The sequence below is a fragment of the Thyridium curvatum genome (genome assembly GCF_004353045.1).
Source record: "Thyridium curvatum strain D216 chromosome Unknown NODE_154_length_26561_cov_68.078687, whole genome shotgun sequence".
NCBI classification, from domain to species: domain Eukaryota; kingdom Fungi; phylum Ascomycota; class Sordariomycetes; order Thyridiales; family Thyridiaceae; genus Thyridium; species Thyridium curvatum.
This window is the reverse complement of record NW_022156909.1, coordinates 2,963-26,561: the sequence shown is the minus strand read 5'-3', so window position 1 is coordinate 26,561 and position 23,599 is coordinate 2,963. Positions and strand designations below refer to the sequence as shown.

The following is a 23,599-nucleotide window of genomic DNA, read 5'->3' as shown; positions in this document are numbered from 1 at the left end:
TAAGAAGAACCGAATTACAGTTTGTTGTGAGCGCCGTTTTATTTTGTATGGGGTTTCAATTCGGGTCTAAGAAGAACCGAATTACAGTTTGTTGTGAGAAGAACCGAATTACAGTTTGTTGTGAGAACCGAATTACAGTTTGTTGTGAGGGTTGCTTTACCTTTGTTGGTACCTCGCAAGGATCGGAAGGTGCATCTATGCCTTGCTATAACGGCATTCTATCTTGTGGCTACTCGACTGTTAAATGTCCTTGTGCCGCGCCAGATGGGGATCGTGGCTGATAGGCTACTCGCTGGAGAAGAACCGGTCAGCTCTATAAGCCTCTGGCTCGTGCTCACTCTTCTCAACAGCGAGTCTGGTCTTGGATTGATCAAATCTTTTGCGAGACGTCCGATCAAAGATTCATCACGTCAACGGATAACCAACACCATATTCGCACATGTCATGAGCCTCTCGATGGACTTTCATGTGGAAAACGACTCTGCGGAGGTGTTGAAGTCTATGAACGAGGGCGGGGCACTGGCTGATGTACTTGAAAAATTGATGATTGACATGCTCCCGGTGTGTATTGACGTGGTTATTTCTGTCTTCTGGTTCTACTGGAAGTTCAGTTTTCGGGTTTCTTTTGGAATGGTTATTGCTTCAACGGTCTATATCACTATTGAAGTCATGACTGCTCGCTTGAATGGCGATGCTTTGCGTCAGGCGATCAAAGCGGACCGCGAAGAAGATAGAGTCATGCAACAGGCGGTGCAGGGCTGGCAGACCGTTTCCTTGTTCGACATGTTCACCGCGGAGGAGGCTCGATTTGCCAAGTCAGTCGAAAAGAGTTTGGAAGCCGGCAGAAAATGGGAGCGAAGCTCTAGGTACTGCATGGCGGTCAAGGAGAGTGTGCTCCCAATATCCTTTTTCGCCCTGTCTTGTCTCATCTTCCACGAAATCTCCCATGATCGGGCTTCTCATGGCGACTTCGTTTTCTTCACGCAGTACTGGGCCTGTCTCGTTCCGCCGCTCACATCATTATCGCAGCACTACCGTTGGCTCATAAATGACTTGGTGCACGCTGAACGCATTCTTGGCTTACTCCGTACCAAACCAAGCATTATCGAGAGAAAAGAGGCAACAGACTTAACTGAAGTGGCTGGCAACATCTCCTTCGAGGACGTTTCTTTCTCGTATGGACCTCGGCGGCCTCTTCTTCGGCACATCAATGCATCAATCACAGCGAGGGAGACTGTTGCCCTTGTGGGTTTAAGTGGTGCGGGCAAGTCCACTATCATCAAACTATTGCTTCGGCTTTACGATGTCACGACTGGTAAAATTCAGATCGATGGCAAAGACATCCGCGGCGTCACGATCCGGTCTCTGCGCGCTGTTTTTGGAGTCATCCCGCAGAGGCCTCTATTTTTCAATGCGTCGATCATGGATAACGTCCGTTATGCTCGTCCTTCAGCTACAGATGATGAGGTTTTGGATGTATGTCGCATGGCATCCATACATGACAGAATCACGAAGTTTGCGGACGAATACTCGACCCAAATGGGAGAACAAGGGGTGAAGCTCTCTGGGGGCGAGTTGCAACGTCTAGCGATTGCGCGAGCTCTTCTGAAGAAGGCCCCAATCTTAGTCCTTGATGAGGCCACCAGTGCAATTGACGCCGAGACCGAGATTGCAATCCAAGCGTTCTTGAGAGCTATACGGACACAAAAGACCATCATAATCATCGCCCATCGTCTGTCTACCATTAGGGACGCGGACAAGATTCTGGTGGTCAATGAAGGCCAAATCACAGAGAGCGGGACACATCAGGAATTACTAGCGCGGGATGGCAAATACCGCTCCCTGTGGATGGCCCAAGGGGGTAAACTGAAGGAGCTGTAGGTAGTTACTCGTACAAGCCACCCAGGTGCAGAAGCTTGGTGGAGGTGGGTCAACTGGTCCTTGTTGTATGCAGGGATGATGGTGGTTGCCGTGCAAGGGCTGATAGCAAAGTCGGGGGTGGAGAATTGTGTGCCCAAATAAGCGCTAATTTTTAGTTAAAGTTCCCCTCCCTACCCCATTCTAGCATTTGTCCATGGATGCCAGACAAACGAACAGCAACGATTCTTGGGGCCAGGTTTTAGCACGAAAGTCTACCGCGCGCGTCTTGGAGTCCTGTGTTAATTCTCGGGTACTATGGGAGCCGACACGACAACGATCGAACAGAGCCTCAGTCGCCTCTCAGTGACTGACCAGGTCATTCAAGAGCACAAAACGAAGGTACGTGGGCGCAGTTTCTTAAATGTCAACATTCCCCATAACGTCGACGCGGGCGAGCTAACTCTTTGACAAGGTCACGATTACTACGACCTCGATTTCCGACAAACCTGTCAAGGCAGCCCTCACAAAAATCCTCCCCTTGCCCAGCTCCAAAGCTACTTCAACAGCATTGCCTGCAAAGCCAGGGTCCACTAGCAAATCAAAGGAGGAAAGCCAACCTATGGTCAAGCCAGTGCCTATCGTTCAACAGCCTTCAGTCAAACAGTTCCACCTTGGCATGTTCGAGATCGGTAAACCACTTGGCAAAGGGAAATTTGGGCGCGTTTACCTAGCTCGCGAGCGCGAGCATGGTTTCATTTGCGCTCTGAAGGCCCTGGACAAAGCGGAACTGCAACATAATCGAGTTGAAAAGCAGGTGCGACGCGAAATCGAGATACAGAGCAACTTACGACATCCGAACATCTTGAAACTGTATGGTCACTTCCACGACTCGAAACGGATCTTTCTGATTCTCGAATTCGCTGGGAAAGGCGAGTTGTATCGACACTTGCGCAAGGCCAGCAGGTTTTCTGAGCCCAGGGCAGCGAGGTATATTGCTCAGATGGTCAGCGCATTGCGCTACCTTCATCGCAAGCATGTCATTCACCGCGACATCAAGCCAGAGAACATTCTTCTCGGAATCCATGGGGAGATCAAGATCTCGGATTTCGGATGGAGTGTGCATTCACCTAGTAGCCGTCGGAGGACTCTTTGCGGGACCTTGGACTACCTTCCGCCTGAAATGGTCAAGCCGGGGAACAATGACAATTCCTACGACGAGAAGATCGACCTGTGGGCTCTTGGCGTTTTGATGTACGAGTTTCTGGTGGGTGAGGCTCCGTTCGAGGACACAATCGTCATGACACACAGGAGGATTGCCAGAGTAGACATGACGATTCCGTCATTTGTCAGTGCTGAGGCCTCAGACCTCATTCGCAAAGTAAGACTTTTCCTTAATCGCTTTGATCAGAGATCTGCTAACAGGTTCAGTTGCTCGTTGTCGACCCCTTGCGGAGGTTGCCACTCGAGCAGGTTGTTGAGCATCCATGGATCAGAAAGCACTGTGCTAAACCGGATACTACAGTGACAACCATAAGGGGAAAGGCAACCTGAAGCACGATCGGAGCTTATTGCCAGAGCATGTCTCTAGGGGAGGCCATGAGCGTCTAGCTCAACTCTCATAAACTCTAATTGCCGAAGTAGATAGTCTATTCTAGGACCTAGTGTCTTGTAGATGTATCTCTACCAGCCTCCAGAGACGCTATGAGACATGATAATAACAGGTTTCTGCGTCGACAACATGTAGGAAGCGGCCAACTTGAGTGCACGGTTGCATGAGAGTGATTAATGGAATCAGAAACAGAAGAACCAACGACATAAGGTGCTGGCGCCTCAACGTCGTTACCAACTAGTGTGTCTTCTTTGGCCAATCAAATTAATTGTTGTTAACAACTAACAACCAACATCCCACTAACTACCAACAACTACAAATAGAGGGTCCTAAGGCAGCACATCATTGGAAGGATATACGAAGAATTGGAGTGGAGTGACCCTCCTTGGATGTGTCTTTCCCCTCTTCGTTGCGCCGTGGGGTGGATCACTGGACTTGATGTTGGCGGTGACCTTGAACATTGCGGGCATGTATATGATAACAGAGGACTGAAAGTCGGCGATCTGCAGGTGTCGCGGAAGTGCGGAAAAGATCGACTGGGATCCCGCTGCTCACCCTCCAAATTATCAATTCCCAGCCCCAAGGCCTCACACCTTCCGTTGCTCTCCAAACAAACCTCTTCAGAGTACAATCATATAGCTGTCTTCAGCCACAAAGAGGCGGGCGGATGACACTGGCAATTTGCGGCATTCATATACCTGCGGGTTGCGAAAGACAACTTCAGAGTTCGCAATGAAGACCAAAATGCTGATTGTATTGCATATCCCGCTGCCATATAAACTGGCTCATGTTGGCTGTTTCATAATGCTGCCCGTTGAAACTGATGCAATCCCGCTTGTTTCCTTAGTGCTAGCTACCACCCTGAGAAGGTGGGAGCCACTCTTTATAGATGTACTGTAGAAGTTCCTTTGTGACCGCGTTAATGCGGCCATCTGGTGGCTTTGAAGATTTTCCAGCAGTGAAAGGATATCTTCCAGGTTTTGCCCGTAGATCGACAGCCCAACACAGAGCTCTGGAGGTTTCATGCGGTTTAGCGGTTCGCCTCTTCCAGATTGTGACAGCTCCGTTCGCCGAACCATGCACACTGTGTGGGGTTCGAACCACGGCCACCGGGAACGGCGCGGAGAAGACCCCGAACGGAGCCAGGCAAGCTGCACCTCAGAGTCAAGATCTCGCAGCCAAGGTCTCACAGTAAACAAAGCCTGTCTTGGTGCTGTTGTGCCGCGTGGCTCTGCATAAATATTGCCAGACTCTCGTTGTAAGATTGGCCGACTCGACTGAGAGACAAACATTCACAGCTCATGTTAAACCCAAACTCTGGAATGAGGACTTAGCCACCAATTTCAATTCTAGTCCAACACATTCTATATAATGTACTTAGATAAGCCAGATCTATATACCACCTAGAATCTAGTCTAAAAACTTACACCGGCGCGGAATAAGAGGAAAAGGCCTACGAGAAAGGCTAAAAAAAGAACCCTACTTCTTCTATTACTATACTACTAAATATTAAGACGCCTGCTAGGTCGATTGTCACCACCTCTAGAATATCTCCTAGGCTCTAATGAGTTCTGACGGGTTGGAGAGTTGCTTATAGTGCCTGTAATTTGCTCAGATCTTCTGTTCAAGCCCTCCCGTCCAGTAAAGCTGAGTTCGTCCTCATCACTGGCCCGTTGCTCTCCATCCCTCAGCTGCTGGATCTCTTGCTCCCCGTCCTGTTGACACAGCATGCTAATGACGGCCTTGATCGGATACAGTGTGTCGCGGAGCCTTCCAATAAGATCTATTGGCGCGCCAGCATTCAGAGCTGCCACGAGCACTGTAACACCGCGCCGGCCCTTCCAATTGCCTGACATGCGCGACGCAGTGGCCGCCTTACGTAACACGGCCGACAGAACCTTGGACTTACTCATAGTGCCCCAGGTACTGACAGCTGATGAGGTTATGAGTGTGTCATCGCTATCTGAAGTTGAGGCTTCAATGCGATTTGTCTCTTCCTCGCTCTTGTCTCCCGAGTGGGAGCTAAGGAGGTACTGCAAGTGTATCTTGCGCACATCGTAGCGGCTGAGAAGGGCCTGAATCTCAACATCTTTTAGCTCCGCGGCGAGATCGGCGATCTCGGTCCAGTCTTGGCATAGCCAAGCGCCATGCTCAAGGAGCATTTCGGTTATAGCATAATCGCCATGGGCAACACCCTGATAGAGCGCGCCAACGTGGACATTGTCGCGGGCGAAGACATTGGCATCGTGGTGCAACAGTAACTTCATGATAGCCTTGCGACTGCCGTAGGCAGCAGCAATGAGAGGCGTGCCGTACTGCCCGCCTGATGCGTTGATCTTAGCGCCGTGCTCCAGCAAGAGCCGCACCATATCCTCGTGTCCCACCGATACAGCGGCATGCAGCGGGAAGCCGTAGTACCGGCATGCGGCGTTGGGATCGAAGCCGCTTTTGAGAAGGACTGCAAGGTCCTGAAAATTGCCAGCTATAATAGGCCCGCAGAGGTAGTCGCCGACAAGAGCAAAGGACATTTTCATCGTCGTAGCAAGAGCCTGTTCCTGTTCCTTCCACGAGCTATCCTGCGCGGCGAGGGACTGCATCAGCGGGCTGCGTAGAAATCGGTCCTCGCTCCAGAAGCCGCAGAGGTCGCGCACTCCCTGTGTCCATACATATGTCTGTGCTTGTACGAGCCTCGTCTCGCCTGTGACAAGTTGTACGTCTACATCAATCGTCACACGTTTGAAATAGTTCGTTTCATGTCTCTCCAACCCTCTGTCTAGCTGGTCGTCATCACTGGGTGGCGCCATCCTTCTGAGGATCAGGTCTAGGTACCGTAGTGCATCCGCCCGCACTCCTAGCACAAGGAAGCCTGTCACTTTACTGGATGTCTTGAGTTGTAGTGACTCACTTCTTCCAGCTGCATTTAATTCAAGGATCCTCTTGCTCCTGTGAGATTCTTGAATGGCCGCAGCATGGTTCAGCCCACGAGGCCACCATCGGTCGTACCCCTTCAGCTCGGCAGGCGTCATGACTTCGGCTGCGTGCTTTATGGAGAGATCCGCTTTGGCCCAATCCGCAGAGGAAGGGTGCAATCGTCTCCTGAGGCTACGAGAGTATACCCCCTCTGTCGAAGCATCGGCCACAGCATGGAGCACGCCAGGAAACATGAGCCGCCCGTAAACAAAAACATTGGATTCGACAGGGTTGAACAGGGCTGCAGCTGACAGCTCAGCTTGAGAGAAGTGGTTTGTTCCGGCAAGCATGTATGACGGGGCCAGCGTTGCTGCTGGGAGAGGAAGGCTGTCTTCCTTCCAGAAGGGAGGCGGTTTGATTGGTTCGGGACTGATGAAGCCGTCATCTTCATCTACTGACACCTCTGAGCCAGTTGGCATAGGGCGGATTTCTTCCGGGAGTCCGGAAAAACGAACAAGACGTGTCGGCGCAGCCTTTCCAGGGTCACTAGGATCACTGGGGTCCCGAAGTGTATCGTTTGCATCAATGACCCGTATTAGTGGAGCCCTTTGCCCAACAGTCCTGTCCCTCTCGGTGAGCTCCTTGCTGCCCGTCATTATAGGAACTTCCTCCACAGCACCTTCAGCAGGTGTTCGCTCTGGCAAGTGTAGTGCCTCAGCTGTCACAGGAACAGGCAACTCTGGCTGAGGGAACTGAGGGAAGTTCACATCGTCGCTGGTGAAGGTGGTCTGTTGGTGGCTTTTGGCTTCGGCTAGGCTCTTCGCGCTCTGTGTCTGGGAGAGCCCGTCCGGCAAGGCACAATACGGGCAGATGTGACTATACGGCCCAACATAGTCAATCAGTTGACCACGAAGCTGAGCAGCTGTTGGGCGGTCCTCTTGACGGTCGACAAGCATCTCCGAGACCAGAGCTAATGACTGAGCATCTTCGCCAGTTCCGCTTCTCTCGAGTTTTGCTAACCAAAGCCTGCGGGCGGCCGGATTTGCATGTATCGCATCGGACCTCATTGAGCCATTTTGTGTGAAGAACTCATACATGTCGGCCACAGAGAACCGATGCAAGACGGTGGCCATCTCGAGGAACACACAGCCTAGTGACCATATATCGCTTGCTGTGTTTCTCGCCTGCGTCTTGTATTAGTCAAGGCATCTTCAGAAAGTGGACCATAATGTACTTACTCCAGTCTCAAGAGTCTCTGGTGCACAGTATCGTGGCGTGTAGCCGGAATGTTTGCCGCGGGTAGTGCTTTCACCCTCAGTGCCCCAGGCACGCGAGGTTCCAAAGTCGCTCAAGTAAACTCGAGAGTCTAAAACCAAGATATTTTGCGGCTTGATGTCGTTATGCCTGACGTTCTGCTGGTGCAAATATGCCAGCGCGGTAGATAGGCAGCCAAAGAATGAGCGTAGGAGCCGCCGCTTGATGTTGTCTTCCAGCTTCATCTCGCGAAGGTACTCATCCAGGTTCACCTGCGCCACAGGTGTCATGATGATGCCAAGGTATTTTGGATCTGTATATGATCCTTTGAGCTTCACGATATGAGGATGATAGAGCCTTTTCAGCGCCTGGATCTCGCTCTCAAACTGCCGTAGCTGTCGCTCATCGTCCAGGGCAGAATGACCCCGAAGTACCCGTTTTCGAGCGTAAGGGATACAGGTGTTGCGGCTACAAACATGGTCCACGACACCAAACCTCCCAGTGCCTAGTGTCTTGATCAGGCGGAAATAATCGTCACCGCTGCCCGGAAGATGTAGATGCTTGCCGCCATCCTCCATGTCGGAGGCAGATTCCTCTTTGCACAGGACCATTCGCTGAAATTTGAAGAATGCCGCCCGCATCTTTGCACCTCGGATGAATGCAGGGAGGTTGCTCTCCGTATAAGGCAGCGCCGAATCGGTCAGACCTTCTTTCACAAAACAGTCGAGAAGAGGGGCGCTTTGGAGCATCTTCAGAACTGCAAATGCACGTGGGCGTAGGCTCCATTCCCCCTTGCCGAACAGGACCAGCAGCTCACTAATTGGTTGGAAGACGGAATCTCGCAGTATCCTCCTAGTTGCCATCGGGTCGGTTGGTCGTGGAAGCCACTTATCCAGACCTTTGTTGAGATCGGATTCCGAGATAAACCTCTGGACCTTCATTGCTGGAATCCTTTTCAACCCCTCAGCGTATTCGCTTGCTGACAGCTTGGGCAAGGGCTCCTGGTGGAGATCATCTTCATCTTCGTCTCCAAACCAAGTCTCGTATGAGGGAGGGAGGTAATTTTTCACCATCTTGTACCGGCTGATTAGAAGTTCGATTAAATAAGAGTGATGAATTATCGCAGTGAATGAATCTCAAGAGTATGCCAAGTCAAATATGCCAGCACCTCATGTTTAAGTATTCTTAGCTGAAGACCAATACATAGCACAGCCTCATGGAGATACACACCATCTCTTAGAGAGTGATCAAGAAAGGATCTGCGAGTGGCTACCTAATGTAACAACTTCAGGTCCCTTTCGACGAATCAAGAAGCCTATCACATTATTCTTACCCATTCTACCCGCGCGGGCGCTGCTCTCATTGATTTTGGTCAGGTCGCCGATTGCATGGCACACGCCATCTGACGAATCGCAGTGGACTTGAAGACGCAGGTCATGCAAAGGTCGTGGGGGCCAAGGGGCTGTGTACTGCAGGTCAGAATTTCGCTGAGCCACTCATTTCACTGACAAGGCTGCACCAAAAATCAAATAGCTACATTTATATCTCTAGCTCTTTTTTATTACTTGAAGCTGTTCCTTTCAGCCCTGAGTTTAATTTTACCAAGGCCTCCAATACGTGAACGTCAGAACGCGTTTTAAAACAGCATGGATCCGGTGGGAGCGAGCCTCGGAGCAATCTCGCTCCTATTCCAAGTCTTCTCTGGTTGCATGAAAGGTAAGGCTCTTACTCGAATCTCAAACAATACTAGGTCCTTGTTCTGTGTTGATAATTATGATATTGCAGCATATCAGCTTGTGTCTGAGGCACAGGGGCTGGAAGAAAAGCACAGGTTCTTTCGAATCCGGTTCAAAACCGAACAGTACCGTCTACTTGATTGGGGAGCGGTGGCAAAGATAGACGAGCAGGACGGCACGTTCTTGACTAACAAAGCCAACCGAGCCGTCATTATGGAGGTTCTAGATGAGCAGTATCACCTGATGATGAATTATCAGAAGTTTGACGATCGACTTCGGGGAACAGTGGCGCCACTCTTCCGTGAGCAGCCTGACGGGCTCAATATAACAGGTCGCAATAGAGGAGACGATCTTGACGACCTTGCTGGCCGGTTCCCGAATGCAGACGGTTTGCTTAAGAAGGCTCTCGGCCTGGTTGACAGCACCAGAAAGCTTCCTGCTAGATTCCGCTGGGTCTTCTCAGACCGTGAAAACATGGAAGACCTACTGTCCAGACTGGCGACGATGAACAATTTCCTTCGAGACATGTTGAGCACACACCAGATTGAGATACTTCGGGCTCAGGAGATACGAACTTCGTATCAAATTGTCCAGATGAATAGTAGGATGGACCACCTCATCGAGGTCATTCAGGCAGGCATTCTCCCTTTACGAGTGGCTGCAGCAAGAAACCTGGCCCCGGCGGTAATTATTGACCCTCTGCAATCCTCTCGCCGAGAAGCTTCGGCAGATGGATTTGGTCAATGTCTACAACCCCTCGTGAATCTTGCGCAATTCAAGGCCATATCACAGGCCGTGGAAGAACAGGCACTCGATAACGAGCTGCGCGATCAAATCGGGCTGCAGCACCAGCCAGATGACAGGCCGCGTGGGTTGTGTCTCGATCCTAGCCGGCTTGAGTTGGATGCCCGTGATCTAGCAGACAAGTCGAACCAGAAGGGGCAAAGAAGGGCGACAGGATGGTACCAAGATTCTTCGGCAGGGCAGACGTACCGGAGAATCTGGATCGAATGGAAACAGATGGAGCCTCAGCACCCACACAAGTCTCAGGACGGTCCAAATCCGGCGACACTGAAAAGGTTCCAGGCACTTGTCGCGCTGCTCCATGAGAACGATGTAACAAGCCAGTTTCGCGCCCCTAAGTGTCTTGGGTACTTTTTCCAGAAGGCGACAAGAGACGTTATCCAGTACGGACTTGTCTTCGAGAACCCTACAGATGTATCGCCCAGCTACCGCCCAACCTCACTACGCAGTCTTTTGGGTGGGGACTTCCGGATGCCCAGCCTTAGTGCCCGGGTGGCGTTGATCAGAACACTAGCTGAGAGCTTGGAGAAACTGCACGCAGTCAACTGGCTGCACAAAGACGTTAGGAGCGACAACATTATTTTCTTTTCACGCGAGGAAGATGATCTTCTTGATTTGAAGAAGCCGTACTTATCGGGGTTCGACTACTCGCGGCCGGAGAGCTCGGTGTCCTTGTCAGAGAACGCTCCAACCAGTCTATGCAATGACCTCTATCGCCACCCAAATGTACAAGGCGGTCCAGTCGAGCGAAGCGGTGCATATCGCAAGTGCCATGATATTTATAGCATGGGTCTGGTATTTGCTGAAATATCACTTTGGAAGCCCCTCGAGTCTTTAGTGGGGATAGTTGACACCGCACAACTGAAGGTCAGTGACGTGTCAAGCGTTCGTGGTACCCTTATGAGCAAGAGCTACCAGGAGAGCTTTCAGAGCTTTATGGGTGACACTGTTGCACAAGTGATCCAGATATGCTTGCAGGGTCTATCTGCAGGTATCTCAACAGAGAACACTTCCAGAAGAGAGAGCTTGGAAGGAGAGCAACTACAAGCTATGTTTTATAAGATAGTGGTAAGACCTTTAGTAGAGTTAAGAGTCTAAGTATTTATTAATCTTTTCTTAAGCTAAGAGCTACTCCTGCAAGGAGGTATAGCCCTCTTCTTTTACCACCTTAAAGCCGCTATTCAGATTAACAATCTGCATAGTGATTCCCTACTAAAGAATATGGCTTACCACCTAGCAATAGGCTAGAACTGGCTTATCCGCCTTGAGTTCTCCTATCCGCTGCCGGAGTTATAGAATACAGAATAAGTTATCTTAGCTGGTTCCTTTTAGAGATTAGAAAAAGTGTGAATTTCTTTCATTCATAATACGTGGACACATAAAAAGGTTCAGAGGAACTTTAGCTACAGCAGGGAGCCAAAAGGACTAACCATTGCTAAGGGTACCACCACCGGAACCACTGCCGCCACCACCGCTGGGATTTGCACCACCACCGCCTCCAGTACTCCCAGAACCACTGTCATAGGAGCGCATACCGTTGCCATGGCCATTGCCATGACCACCTTGCTCCTGTCGCGCCGCCTGGCCATCACCACAACCACTCACCAGGTCCCACCTTTCCCAGCGTGTTCCGCCCTCCCGATTGGCCCCATACACACGCCGGGAATACCAGTCGAGGCAACGGGGAAGTTCCCACTTGAGCTCCGGGTCGCGGAGCAGCATCTTGACGAGGTGCCTCTTGGACGGCAGTGGGGTCCCCGTCAGGGGGTCGAGATCGAAGCCCCGCCGCGCATGCATGAGGGTCAGATTGTTGATGTAGGCCACGTCACCGGCGTGGGCGGGCAGGGCTAAGCTATGCTTCCAGGCCAAGCGCTCAAGGAGATCCATGGCCTCGAGACGGGCTGGGGTTGGCGGGGGGAGGGAATAGTGGTGCTGGGTAGTGGAGTTGCGGCGGAAGCCTGTGACGGGAAGGCGCGAATACTGGAAGACGAGCTTGTCGCCTGGGTAGGCGGTGTTGATGAGCGGCGTGCCTTCGGCGTGGTAGTCTTGTGCTCTGTGGGGGCGGTGATAGGTGAAAAGTGTCAGTTTAAGTGAGGGCATTAGGGGGGCGTTGAGTGGAGACTACGCATTCACAATCTTTGGATAGTCGACTTACACGAAAGATACCCAATTCTTGCTCAGCTCCCGGAGGAGGTCTGGCCGCACCTCGGCAAACTCGTTGTAGAGCTGGGATGAGCTTACCAGCATCGTTTCGCCGCCCGATGAGGAAATGTCGAGCGTGCAGAGTGACAGGACATCGCCAACATCGGTGTGAAATGCCTGATGGGAGGGAGCGAGAAAGAAGTGGTGAGCTGGTAGCCTGCGTATGTGCAGTTTGGCAAAGGGTGCACGGAGAGTCACCTACAAGGCGTTCATTGGTGAAGGCAGGCCGCAAGTTTTCCTCTTCGGCACCAGGTTGCAGTTCTTGGCTGACCACATGGCCTGGTCAGATCGTCAGATTGGAGTGCTTGTCGTCTTCTTTTATGTTAGTGGAGTTCTCAAAGGCAAAACTCACAGATGACCAGCTCTCGATTTAAGTCTTGGAACCCACGAAGCGGTGCGACATGGGCCGAGATGCCGGCATACATCAGGACATTCTCCTCCTGAGTAAAGTCTTCAGGGCGGAGCCCACGCAGAACGGCAAAGCCGCGACCTTCATGCACAGCCTCGCTTACAGCCCTCAGCCGTCCGTGCAGGCCTGGTGAGAGTGGAAACGTATTCACGCTCAAAGACTCGGGACCCAGGCCCAACCCTATTGATAGGGGCTGGTCAGTTGCACTCTCTCGCGTGGCAAAGGACAAACTTGGCTGGAGCCGTTTAACTCGCCTGTGAAGTGGTGCAGGGCCTTGGTTATCTCCTCTCTATCCTGGTCAGAGAGAAGGGTGGTCCACTCCATCTCTCTCTTGGCCATGTCTGAGCCCTTCCATACTCGTTCCCCTTTGAACCGGGCTGGGAACCCAGGTAGAGTGTTCTCTGCATTCATAGCATCTCCCGATGAATGACCCGGGGATACCTCGTCAAGAAGGTTAACAGAATAGTTAAGACTTGCTGCAGCAGCCATGGTTGTCATGCTTGTGAAAATGATATCATTCAATCGTGTTGTGCTGTGCTGCTAACAAGGCAGGTTATGTCGTATCAGGCGATGTCTTGAAACAGCCCCGAATCTCTCCAGTTATTTATCTTCACTGAGGGCTCTTATCGTTGAGATAATGGATGAGGCTCTGCTCTCCCTCACCAAGAGCCGTCCCTACCCCGCTCCGAGTTATCGTGGTCATGGGGCCATCCATCCCGCGTCATGTAAGTATGGTGATACACGTTTATGATTGGTAAGCCTGACGACGAAAATGGCCATATTTTCAGGCTGATATGCCAAAGTTGGGCCGCCAAAAGCTACCATTCGATGGATGATAGCTTACATTCGCTCATCTAGCAGAGGGGCGGGGTAGCAAGCCCTCATGTTCAATGGATAGCTGCAGCCTGGTGGTTACGTCCACGATTGCAAGGCGTGGGATCTGTAAATAAGAGTGAGAAAAAGAATTGTCGGCGGCAAGCTCGTCTTGGAGAAATACCCTGGTGGGATTGCCTCACACCACCAGCTATCTTTATGGCCCTATAGAGTGGTCACAATCTGACTTATCTCCACTGCGCCTTCAACCTTCACGTGAAACATGATTATCTCTGGATGTGCATTGGATGTGTTGGGTGCCGCGCTCCACACCGGTGTCTATTCATTTCTCTTGGCTATCTGCAGCCTGGTCTGGACCAGAACATTCCCCACAAGAAAATCGCACTTTCCTGCTACGGACCTTGTGAGTATGGTGATACGACGTATTTCGATTAGTAAAACCCCGTCAGAGCTATGATATAGGCACAGCGAGGGCATGAATCAACCAATAGCAGACGTCAAGAGGTAAGGAAATCCTCCTCCGTGAATGAATCAATGGGCAACGAGGGAGTGACCGTCGAGTCCCAATTATCGTCAAGAATTTGGTAGCACCAGTACATCGGAGTGTCATACATGGAGCCTGACTTCCAATCGTTTCTTTCCTCGGCCTGCTTCATGAGCTCTACCTGAACATCTCGTATATATGCTATTTGGTCTGGTGTCAGGACCTCGTGGGAAACCTGAGGAGCTGCAAGTCTCAGAGATAGGGGGCTTTGTCCTGAGCAGGCAAAATGAAAGTACACCAGGATAGTCTTGCAAGCTTGGTAGAAACCGTGGCTCAAGGACGGGGGACCGTTTGGGTTTTCCTGCATGTGGTCAGTGAGTTAAGTGGGATCCCGCGAAGTTTCGCAACGTCCAAAGCATGGCAGGCAAGCAGGTAGGCAGGCCGGGAAGCTCACAGCCAAGCCGATACTGTTGGGTCCTGGCAAGAGTGGAAAAGAAACGCACCTTGATACCGTGTCTCTTCGTGTACTCGACTATGTCGGCAAAAATGAACTCAAAGTTGTTCATGATGATGAACGTCGCGAGAAAGATCTCAAACCAGTTTTCGCGCTTCTTTGTCTTGATCTTCTCCTCTAGTTCGCCAAGGATCTTCTTGCCCAGGGGCAGCAGTATATCCCGCAGCGCAATGTGATCAATTTGTGTGTCCATGATTGGGGTGACTGGTACGATCCCAGCGTATGGACAGGATGGAAGCGTGGGAGGCTCAAAAGGGGGTAGGGCACCGCCACAAATCCGCCAAGGATGTTCGATAAACCGCGTGGCTACCCAGAATGCCAAGGCGCGTGAGACAAGAATACTCTAAGTCGGACCGTAGCAGTTAGCTCATACTTCCAGCAGTTGATTAACTTAACGCGAATTACCTTTGAAGAACTCTGGCACTGAAGTGCGGCTGCAAACGTCCGCCTCACGATGGGGTTGGCATCCCGAAGTAGTGCATCGATGTACGTCTCATGGTTCTTGAATGCGGCCTCCCTCATAATGTTCGTAGCCTGGCACATGTCGGAGATATAATATGGTGGCATATCCATCTCTTTTTCGATGCCGTTCTCGTCTTTCCATTTCCAGTAAGTCACATCTCCATTCTCTGGCTGGAAACGTTTCACCGCAACATCGAACTGTAGACCTCGATCTTGCGTGATGGTCACTACGTGAGGTTTATCAACAAGAACGGTACTGCCAGTCAAGGAGTGGCTCGATTCTGGTTCAAAAGCGAGGCGCTTCTGGTGGTCTAGCCACTTGTCGAGGGCGTCGTCTCGAGTGGATCCTTGACGAGATATAATTAGAGTCAACGACCAAGGCCATGCAATACAGGTCTGGAGATAATAAAGCGCAGAGCACACACCTCGGCGATGCAACATCAATTGTAGGATACTGAAGCGAACACATGGCTCCTTCAGGGAGAGCGGGTTCATCGCAGCGCAGTGCTTGCAGGGCTTGTAAATGTCGGCAAGCAAGCTTGGCGGTGTGCACTAAGAACAGAGCATGTGAGTACCATCGAATCATCCAGGCCTGAGCGAGGCAACAGCATAAAATACGAGGTTGTGTCAGATACGCACCCCTTTTTTCTGCCTTCGACAGCGAAAGCAAGTCCCGACCCTTCTGAGTAAGGCTGTTGCTGCGCGCTCCTCCTGGCTAGCAGTCGAGCGAATTCGCTCCCTTGTGCCCCATGTATGATACACGCCTTGGAGACATCCAGCCTTGTCCCTCTTCACCGAAGCGATAGGGTCCTGGGGGAAATCTATGGGTGAGATACCCCTGTGATAGTAACGGCAACAAGTAGGATAACTTACGTTGTTAAGCACGTTCATGTGGCGAGCAGGAAGGGTCATCTTGGAGCATGTCGACTTCGTCATCTTCGGCGGTCCAGCAGAAAGCATGATAGGCAGCTCAGAGCTAGAATCAGGATGCACTATGCCTCCTTGGAGACTAGGCATCGGCAGGTGGGCGTCGGTCAGGTGGGGTTGGTGAAGGGGAGGAGGCTCTCGATGACCGGCCGCATGTTGACCGGCCGAAGTCGTTTCAGAAACATGTTCCATTCCGTCTTCCTAATCCGTGGATCGAGCAAGGCTTGACGTGTAGATCACACGTAAGCCGGTAAGAAAAAGAAAACACCAGGCCGGGCAGTTGGTCGAGAGCATGCAGAGGACTTGTGTGCGCGTGCGCGCGCAGACTGGTTGCTTAGAGACAGCCGGGGCCTTATAATCTCATGGGTGCAACTTGGATGCCAGGGGGGAGGTCATGGCTTGCGTTGTTTCAGAGGGCGGATTGGGCTTCGAGGGAGCTGGTATGCTGCCCAGCCGGTGAGAGAGGGCGCCCGGCGACTTTCTTTCTAGCCATCCTGTGGGATGCGGGTCGCTCGCTCACTCACCGACTGCAGCTTGAGTGGCAGTTGGCAGGTGCGTCCAATCCCGTGCACCCCGAACCCCCAATCAAATACCTGCACGATGTGCCCAGCCACCCTTGTGATTCCCTTGTGCAGAACACGCACCTTACCTGTTGGCTCTTGCCGACTACCGCATTGAGAGGGGTGGGGCACATTTTTGGGAAGCGCGTCATCTGTTTCGTGCGCGTTCACGGCTTCCAAGGTTGCTTTCCCTGAACCCCAGCCCCAAGTACTTCAAGGCGACCGTGTCCATCTCGGTCGCCCATGTTTGCCATGTCTGCCTTGAACCTTTCGCATCTGAACAAGTTTGCCACCTGCTAGCCTCGCCCAATTGTCTTCTGACACCCAATCGATATAAACATTGAAGGCCGCAAGCTTCGGGAATCGCAAGCTTCACGAAAAGGATGACCAGATGGCCTCCGGACAAGCGCATCAGGATCCGCGAGGCCTCGATGGCTGATCTTGAGGATATCACTACCACGGCTCAGGAAGGATTCCCAGACGACCCCGAGTTCAACTATCGTTTCCCGGATCGTGACAAGTTCCCTCAAGACAATCGCAAATGGGTCCGCCAGGAGTACACGGAGTACCTGAAGCAGCCATCCAAGTACGCAGTTATGGTCGCTACCGCGAGCGACAATGATGATAGGGTTGTCGCGCTGTCCGTGTGGGATAAGGCGGTCTTGGTTCCTCATAAAGGTGGGGGTGAGTTGGCACTTCGCCCTATCCTCCATGGGTAGTGCACTGTTCCATTATGTGACACAGCATGTCCTGTCCTGTCCTGTCCTGTCCTGTTCCCTCTCGACTGAGCGGGAGGTGCGGGGCCAGAACATCTGGGCACATTGCAAGGCTGCCTTTGGTTTCAATGACTGAACTGACTCTTTGTCCTTCACTTCCCTAAACAGATCTCGGTGTTCCCGCTGACCCGAACGAACCACCGGCTCGCCGTGACGTCAACCCTGTCCACTTCAGGGCATTCGCTCAACGCATGGACCAGAGCTTCCACCAGTACTTTGCATCCTATGGCGAGCAGCAAATGCATCTCTGGCTCTTGGCCACACATCCCTCCTTCCGTCGACGAGGTGCTGGCTCGAGACTCTGCCAGTGGGGCTTAGGACAGGCTGCTGGCAAGGGCATCCACACCACCGTGTTGGCCAGTGCCATGGGAAGGAGATTGTACCAAGAGCTGGGATTCGCCCTGAATGGTTCCTTCATCATCCGGGTCGACGACGAGACTGACCATTTGGAGCTTTGGGCGCTGACGCATGATCCGCCCTCCAGTCCGGCATGGGGATGGTCATGTGATATCATGTAAACTAATTAATCAGCACCATCAACCCTACAGCACGGATACAACACAGTGTCAATGGAAAGACAGAATATCACATCGCCTCTTGTCTTCCTATTTGGGTAGTCGGCAGCACGTCTTTTCGGGTGAGCCTCCACCCTCCCATATGTGCATGACTGGACAGCGGCGAAAATTGTCTCCTGGGGGTCCGACACCCCGTTGAGTGTCCCCGACTCCCTCTTTAGCATCCCGATTTCCTCTTACGGCAGTCGGCCAATGCTGAATAGCGTGAAGACGACGGCGGTGCTCAAAAGGCAGTTTCGCCTCCCCTTTTTCCCCCAGCAACCACGAAGGAATCGCAAATGTATAAAATGCTGTATTGGAATGGTAAATCCTCAAAGAGGATGGTAATATCAGCTTACCCCATAGCAACCTTGCTGAACTGATTCTTTCATTCTTTTCCGTGGGTTGATTGCTGCCAGTTTGTGCAGGAGTCAATTGTGCAGGCCCAAAGGTGGGAAGATAATTGAGCATCACAGGTCTCGCCCGGCTTCTATTCTAACATCTACAAGCTTCGGAACCACCAAGTTGGCCTCCCGCTCCATGAGTGCATACTTCAATAGAAGCGCCGAAGGCGCTCCCGCTGGGTATCAAGAGGTGTTGCTTTTTGGTGTCGGAACCTGGGCGGATATCTCTCCCCAGACCAGCTGGAGCCTGAACCCGTCAACACAGGTCCAGGCGGTCGAGGAGGCGAGAGACCCGCTGACGAGGTACCTCACAGACCATGACAGCGTGCCCTTCACTGAACGGATAGCGGCGTCGCAGGTGGACAGGTCTTGAGGTGTTGATAGGCGATGACGAAGCTCAAATCCCTGACAGTCAGTATATGAGATCACCTTATCTAAATTCGCGTATGGATTGAGCGAGGCTAAGAATCATTGCAGCCGATTCACGTATATACCTCGATAAATAGGCGTGCCATGCCTGTCTGAGCGGCCCATGGGATCGGTTGAGCGTTGAGCTATGGCGAGTTTATTGACTGGCAGCGGCTGCTACAGCGTCAGCATGGAGGATCCATACGACGATGGTAGGGACTTGATTTACCATGTTTCCTGTGGCTCTGCCTTGGGGCCAATTTTCTGTGCTTTGCGGGTCTGTAAGATCATGGGTTTGGCTTTTCTGCTTACATTGTTTTCTGGCCTGGTCAGTTGAGAACGAGAGGAGTGGGTCGGCGGCAGTTCTACAGAGAGGTCAGGAAATCGGACACATGTCATTTCTAGGACAATAGCACCGGGATACAGTCTGCTGTATGTGTGACCCTGTTCACTGTTTTGATTGTCATGGTCCCAGCAGATGACTCAAGCTGCACGTCAAACCTGCAGTTGATGACGGGAGCTACAAGTACAGTAGTTTCAGCATTCCCCTCACAAGCATTCTAGGCCCATTTGACTACTGGGGTAGCCTCTTTTCTCCAGAGCGGACCCTCCCCCAGTAACCGTAAGCCTATTTTGGTTTACGCTCAACAGTTCGAAGGCCGGGCGGGGTCGACAAACTTGGCCTGCAATTCATCAGTCGATCAACCGACCACCAGTCCGACAGCAAGCATTGTTTTTACTGCAAGGAGAGTTCACCGCCGATCTGAATGCAGTGAGTTGCGACTGCCAGCCATCTCTCTAGACAAGAGGCCGATCGGGATGTCTTCGTATGTTCATTCTCGAGCCACAGGCCGCTCAGGTCCGAAGGTCAAGACTGGCTGCATGACTTGCCGTCGCCGCAAGGTGCGCTGCGACGAGAAGAAGCCGGTTTGTGCAAACTGCACGCGACTCAGGATCCCTTGTGCATATCAAGTACGAGACCCGATCAAGCAGACTCGCAAAAGTCATCAGCAGTCCAGCGAGGCGGTACCATGTGGCCAGAACGACAGCCGACTATCTCGAGAGCCTCATCGGGATGGGGGTCAGCCCCAAGCGACCAAACAACACTGTCAGCAGCTTCCACCACTCGAGGCGCATCTCGATAGCATGCCGGCCCGGCATAACACCACGTCGCCCGCCTCTGTCCCAGGGACTGATCAGCACAGTCAAACAGCCAACGCAGCCCCGGCTAGTTCCCACGACCCGCTCATCACCGGCAGCGTTTCGGGCGATCCTGTGGGAGATATGCCCGCTCCGGGTATCTTGGGTCTCACATCTCCGTTTCAGGATGTGTTTTTCTCGTCCATCAACCTGGCTGACTTCGACTTGGGGCCTGATGCCGGCAGTGACCTGGCCTTTGATGGCGTCTCGCCTTTTTTCTTTCCATCCGAGTCGTACAGAGGTGCGGAGCCGGCAGGGCAGTCGGTATCTCAAGGGAAGAAAGAGCTCGAGCGGCAGCTCCTTGAACACTTCATTCACTCGGCTAACCCAATCTCGGTCATCCTGCCCTCCCATACCGAGTGGGCATCCGCATGCCGGGCACTGCTCATCATGGCCCGCGACTCTCCATGTCTGTCTGCCGCTGTTTACTCACTTTCAGCTATGCATATGTATTCGACCAAGCAGAATGATCTTCTTGACGTCTCGATGGATTATTACAAGACATCCAGCAGTGAGCTCGAGGCCCTCTTTCAACTTGTCCGCCCCGGAGATCCCAAGACAGACCTGAGCCTCAAGTCGGCGTTTGCCACTTTGTTCTTGTTGAGCCACGTGGAATTGACTGCTCAGTCTACTCCTCATGCAGAGCAATGGCCTCTGAGACATGTCAGGTCCGCACAGACTAGGGTTAGAGAGCACAGCGAGCGGATCAAGACCTGGGCTGGCATCAGCAGGCGCCTCTTGACATGGATGTCACTGCTGCAGACCAAGATTGAATACAATGCTGGCAACCCGAGTCAGTCCCAACAATCCGCCTTGGAAAGTTGCAACACAGATTCAACGTCGCTGAGAATGGCCACCGGTGACCCCTTCACAAACCGCCACAAAACCCAGTCGCCAGAGCCCAATGACAGTCGGATAGAGGTGAACGAAACCACTGACGACCCGCGGACTCCGGCCGAGCTCGCATGCGACACGATCAACCAACCAGCGCTAGATTTTCATCTCAGAACACAAAGCTTCACCCCGAGAATCATTGTCCTTGACCATTATCACCGTCAGCGCGGAACTCTGGAAGCCGAATACGAAGTCCTCCAAATTGGGCATCGGATATCGTCAGATCTACATGCTTTGTGGGCATCTCGTCCACCAACTTTTGCTTTTCTGGATGCGGGGAGCACTGGGTTAATCGACGTGTTCCAGCCATCAGTAGCGTACAGCATAGTCCGGGACCTCAGAGTGTATGCCGCCGGGTTTTGGGCACACCTGATCTATCTGCATAGAGTTGCATTTGTCAACTACCCTGCCACGGAAGATGTTCATCGAGCAGTGTCGGAAATCATGAAACTCGCGAGCGACCTAGACCGAGACCGGAAACAATTCAAGTACATGGTACAGGTTCAACAACAGCATTCCCCGGCGCAAGCACCGTCTCTACATGGACCGTCGTCTGACGCAGGCACTGCTGCAGTTGCCGATATGGACTCGCTACCCCACACTCTCATGTGGCCTCTATTCATGGCCGGACTTGAGTGCTCGATCTCGGATCGATACTTAGTGTTACAGATGATGAGAGAAATTCAAGGGTTACCGACGTCTGACAAGGTCCTGCTGCTTCTCCAGGAGGTGCTGAGGAAACAAGACGAGAAAGGACACAGGGTTGATCACCGAGAACTGCGGCGGGAGCTATTTGACTCGGAGCTGAGTGTGTTATATTGATGGGCTGAGTCTCCCTTCAGCTTCGAAACGTCAAGGCTGGCTAGCGCTATGAGACACTCCTTTTCGGTCTATTCGACGCTCGTATACACACGTCCACAATGTCCAACTAGCATACAACTGTCCATTGCAGCTTCCTATCATGATCTCTGTGCAGACATTACGAGCTCTTGGCGATAGCTGCCTTGACCAAGGTATCAAAGTCGGCAATCTTGGCGCTGGCAAGGTCGAAAGTGAACTTGCTCTTGGCAGAGTGGATCGAAATGGCGCTCGTGTTGCTGGAAGGGGTTGTAGGTGCCCTTGCCGAAATAGCCTGGGCTAGAGAGACACTTGTGGACGTAGGGTCGATGTGGACCGCCTTGCCTGTGGCATCAGACCAAGAGGTGCATCCTGAGCAAAGCGTTGTCAAAGTCCAATGCGTATCATTGGCGGAGGTGCTACCGGGTATGACGGTATAGCTTGCCCCGGCATATGCTGCTGGAGCGACGTGCCCGCTTTCCAGCTAGTCAGTATACGCAGGCTATTGCATGCCAATCAAGATACACTCACGTAGCGCGTCGAGATGACACCACAGCTGATTTGTCATTCGCCCATCCGATAGTTAATGGATTGTTGGCCATCTGGCCGCCCCATGCTACAGCAGCCCATCCGGCCGCTGCCTTCGGAGCAACGATCTGAAGCAGCACATCGTAGGGGGCGGAAGCAGTTGCGGAGTCTGGGATGGCGATACGGTACGACACCTTCTGCGGGCTGGAGAATTCTTGGAAGCAGATGGTCGTGGCGGCATCACAGACCTTGGCGGAGCTGGCCCAAACCGCGTTTGATGTCGGAGCTCCAAGAGCAAGAGATCCTAGCAGAGCGAGAGCTACTCCAGTGAATTGAAGAATCGCCATTTTCTGGGCAGGTCAATGTGGGTGGATGTTGATTCAGTGGTGGAATGAACGAATGGCCAGAGCGACTTACAAGAAACCAGCAGGATCGACCATCAACTACCTATATATAAAGCACGACCGGACTACCCCAAGTGTCGGAGAGACTGCCCATATCGTTTAACCGAACTCATATAATGTTCATAGTCCTATCAATAGAAGTGTATCCAGCATGTCTGGAACGGCTAAAAGGGAAGGCCTGCGCTGGAGGGTACTTTATTTACAGTGATGCAAGGCATTTCGCATTCAGAGAACCTATGGTCACTACCGTCTATCTTGTACGGCTATAACAGAGCCTATTGCTCGTTCAAAACCGTTCACTTGGCATTGCACAATACTTACGAAAGATGAGATCACAGCTTCAATAAATGCAGAAGATAACATACACTGCAATACTCAGCACCATAACTGCCAGCTCAGCTTCAGACACAAACAAGCCAGGGATGACTGGGACTGGATATAGCTGCAGCAACGTACCAGTACCGAGTCTGGATAGCTAGGATATTGCTCCCTGGTAGTCCATCCAACCGGAAGCAGGGGAATCCTTTGTCCCTTGAATATTATGACAGCGGACAATAGTGAATGAAGGGTTAAATTACAAATAGGTCAGTGCTGATAGGATAATTGACACAGGCGCCCGGATAAAGCTTGTGGGGAAGAGCATCGTCCACCCGTCACTCAGGCAAAGCGAATGATATAATCGGGATTAAGAATAGCTGAGTACTGGTGGTCCTACCATTGGATGTTACGGACGGAACAAAATGAACACGGGAGAAGATTGCTATCATGTTGTAGTACACTTCGAGCAACTGCAGCCCAACTCGATTCTCCGCACACGATGTGATGTCATGTTGTCTACGTACGCGCTTTAGAACAGATCAGCTTGAAAGAGTTGGGCCCGGTTTCCCGACAAGATCAAGAGCCAGCGTCCTTGAAACTCGGCCCTTCCAGACAGACACCTTGGAAACAAAGAAGGCAAAGTCTAGTACACAGTAGTCTCGATGCCAAGCTTGTCGAATTATACCTTGTTGGATTATGTGCCCAGATACT

The 23,599-nt window shown here is 52.0% G+C and overlaps 9 protein-coding genes across 9 annotated transcripts; 5 read left to right on the top strand and 4 right to left on the bottom strand.

The window, feature by feature from the left end:
* Positions 1-444: 444 nt before the first annotated feature.
* E0L32_012323 (uncharacterized protein) lies at positions 445-1,881 on the top strand (the record flags this gene model as incomplete). The annotated part of the gene is made up of 1 exon (XM_031135151.1): positions 445-1,881. The coding sequence occupies one exon, from the start codon at positions 445-447 to the stop codon at positions 1,879-1,881; it is 1,437 nt and encodes a 478-aa protein (XP_030998742.1).
* Positions 1,882-2,175: 294 nt separating this feature from the next.
* On the top strand, positions 2,176-3,411 carry E0L32_012322 (uncharacterized protein; the record flags this gene model as incomplete). Its single annotated transcript, XM_031135150.1, has 3 exons — positions 2,176-2,259; positions 2,333-3,238; positions 3,289-3,411. 3 exons carry the CDS (start codon positions 2,176-2,178, stop codon positions 3,409-3,411), a joined length of 1,113 nt encoding a protein of 370 aa, XP_030998741.1.
* Positions 3,412-4,971: 1,560 nt separating this feature from the next.
* E0L32_012321 (uncharacterized protein) lies at positions 4,972-8,706 on the bottom strand (the record flags this gene model as incomplete). Its single annotated transcript, XM_031135149.1, has 2 exons — positions 4,972-7,563; positions 7,618-8,706. 2 exons carry the CDS (start codon positions 8,704-8,706, stop codon positions 4,972-4,974), a joined length of 3,681 nt encoding a protein of 1,226 aa, XP_030998740.1.
* A 573-nt stretch (positions 8,707-9,279) lies between these two features.
* Positions 9,280-11,345, top strand: E0L32_012320 (uncharacterized protein; the record flags this gene model as incomplete). Its single annotated transcript, XM_031135148.1, has 3 exons — positions 9,280-9,349; positions 9,419-11,241; positions 11,295-11,345. The coding sequence occupies 3 exons, from the start codon at positions 9,280-9,282 to the stop codon at positions 11,343-11,345; spliced, it is 1,944 nt and encodes a 647-aa protein (XP_030998739.1).
* A 253-nt stretch (positions 11,346-11,598) lies between these two features.
* Positions 11,599-13,273, bottom strand: E0L32_012319 (uncharacterized protein; the record flags this gene model as incomplete). The annotated part of the gene is made up of 5 exons (XM_031135147.1): positions 11,599-12,226; positions 12,329-12,524; positions 12,574-12,654; positions 12,728-12,964; positions 13,012-13,273. The coding sequence occupies 5 exons, from the start codon at positions 13,271-13,273 to the stop codon at positions 11,599-11,601; spliced, it is 1,404 nt and encodes a 467-aa protein (XP_030998738.1).
* Positions 13,274-14,115: 842 nt separating this feature from the next.
* On the bottom strand, positions 14,116-16,197 carry E0L32_012318 (uncharacterized protein; the record flags this gene model as incomplete). The annotated part of the gene is made up of 4 exons (XM_031135145.1): positions 14,116-14,463; positions 14,606-14,959; positions 15,022-15,630; positions 15,952-16,197. The coding sequence occupies 4 exons, from the start codon at positions 16,195-16,197 to the stop codon at positions 14,116-14,118; spliced, it is 1,557 nt and encodes a 518-aa protein (XP_030998737.1).
* Positions 16,198-16,948: 751 nt separating this feature from the next.
* Positions 16,949-17,859, top strand: E0L32_012317 (uncharacterized protein; the record flags this gene model as incomplete). Its single annotated transcript, XM_031135144.1, has 2 exons — positions 16,949-17,249; positions 17,450-17,859. 2 exons carry the CDS (start codon positions 16,949-16,951, stop codon positions 17,857-17,859), a joined length of 711 nt encoding a protein of 236 aa, XP_030998736.1.
* Positions 17,860-19,526: 1,667 nt separating this feature from the next.
* E0L32_012316 (uncharacterized protein) lies at positions 19,527-21,623 on the top strand (the record flags this gene model as incomplete). The annotated part of the gene is made up of 1 exon (XM_031135143.1): positions 19,527-21,623. One exon carries the CDS (start codon positions 19,527-19,529, stop codon positions 21,621-21,623), a length of 2,097 nt encoding a protein of 698 aa, XP_030998735.1.
* A 157-nt stretch (positions 21,624-21,780) lies between these two features.
* Positions 21,781-22,513, bottom strand: E0L32_012315 (uncharacterized protein; the record flags this gene model as incomplete). The annotated part of the gene is made up of 2 exons (XM_031135142.1): positions 21,781-22,114; positions 22,170-22,513. The coding sequence occupies 2 exons, from the start codon at positions 22,511-22,513 to the stop codon at positions 21,781-21,783; spliced, it is 678 nt and encodes a 225-aa protein (XP_030998734.1).
* Positions 22,514-23,599: the final 1,086 nt, after the last annotated feature.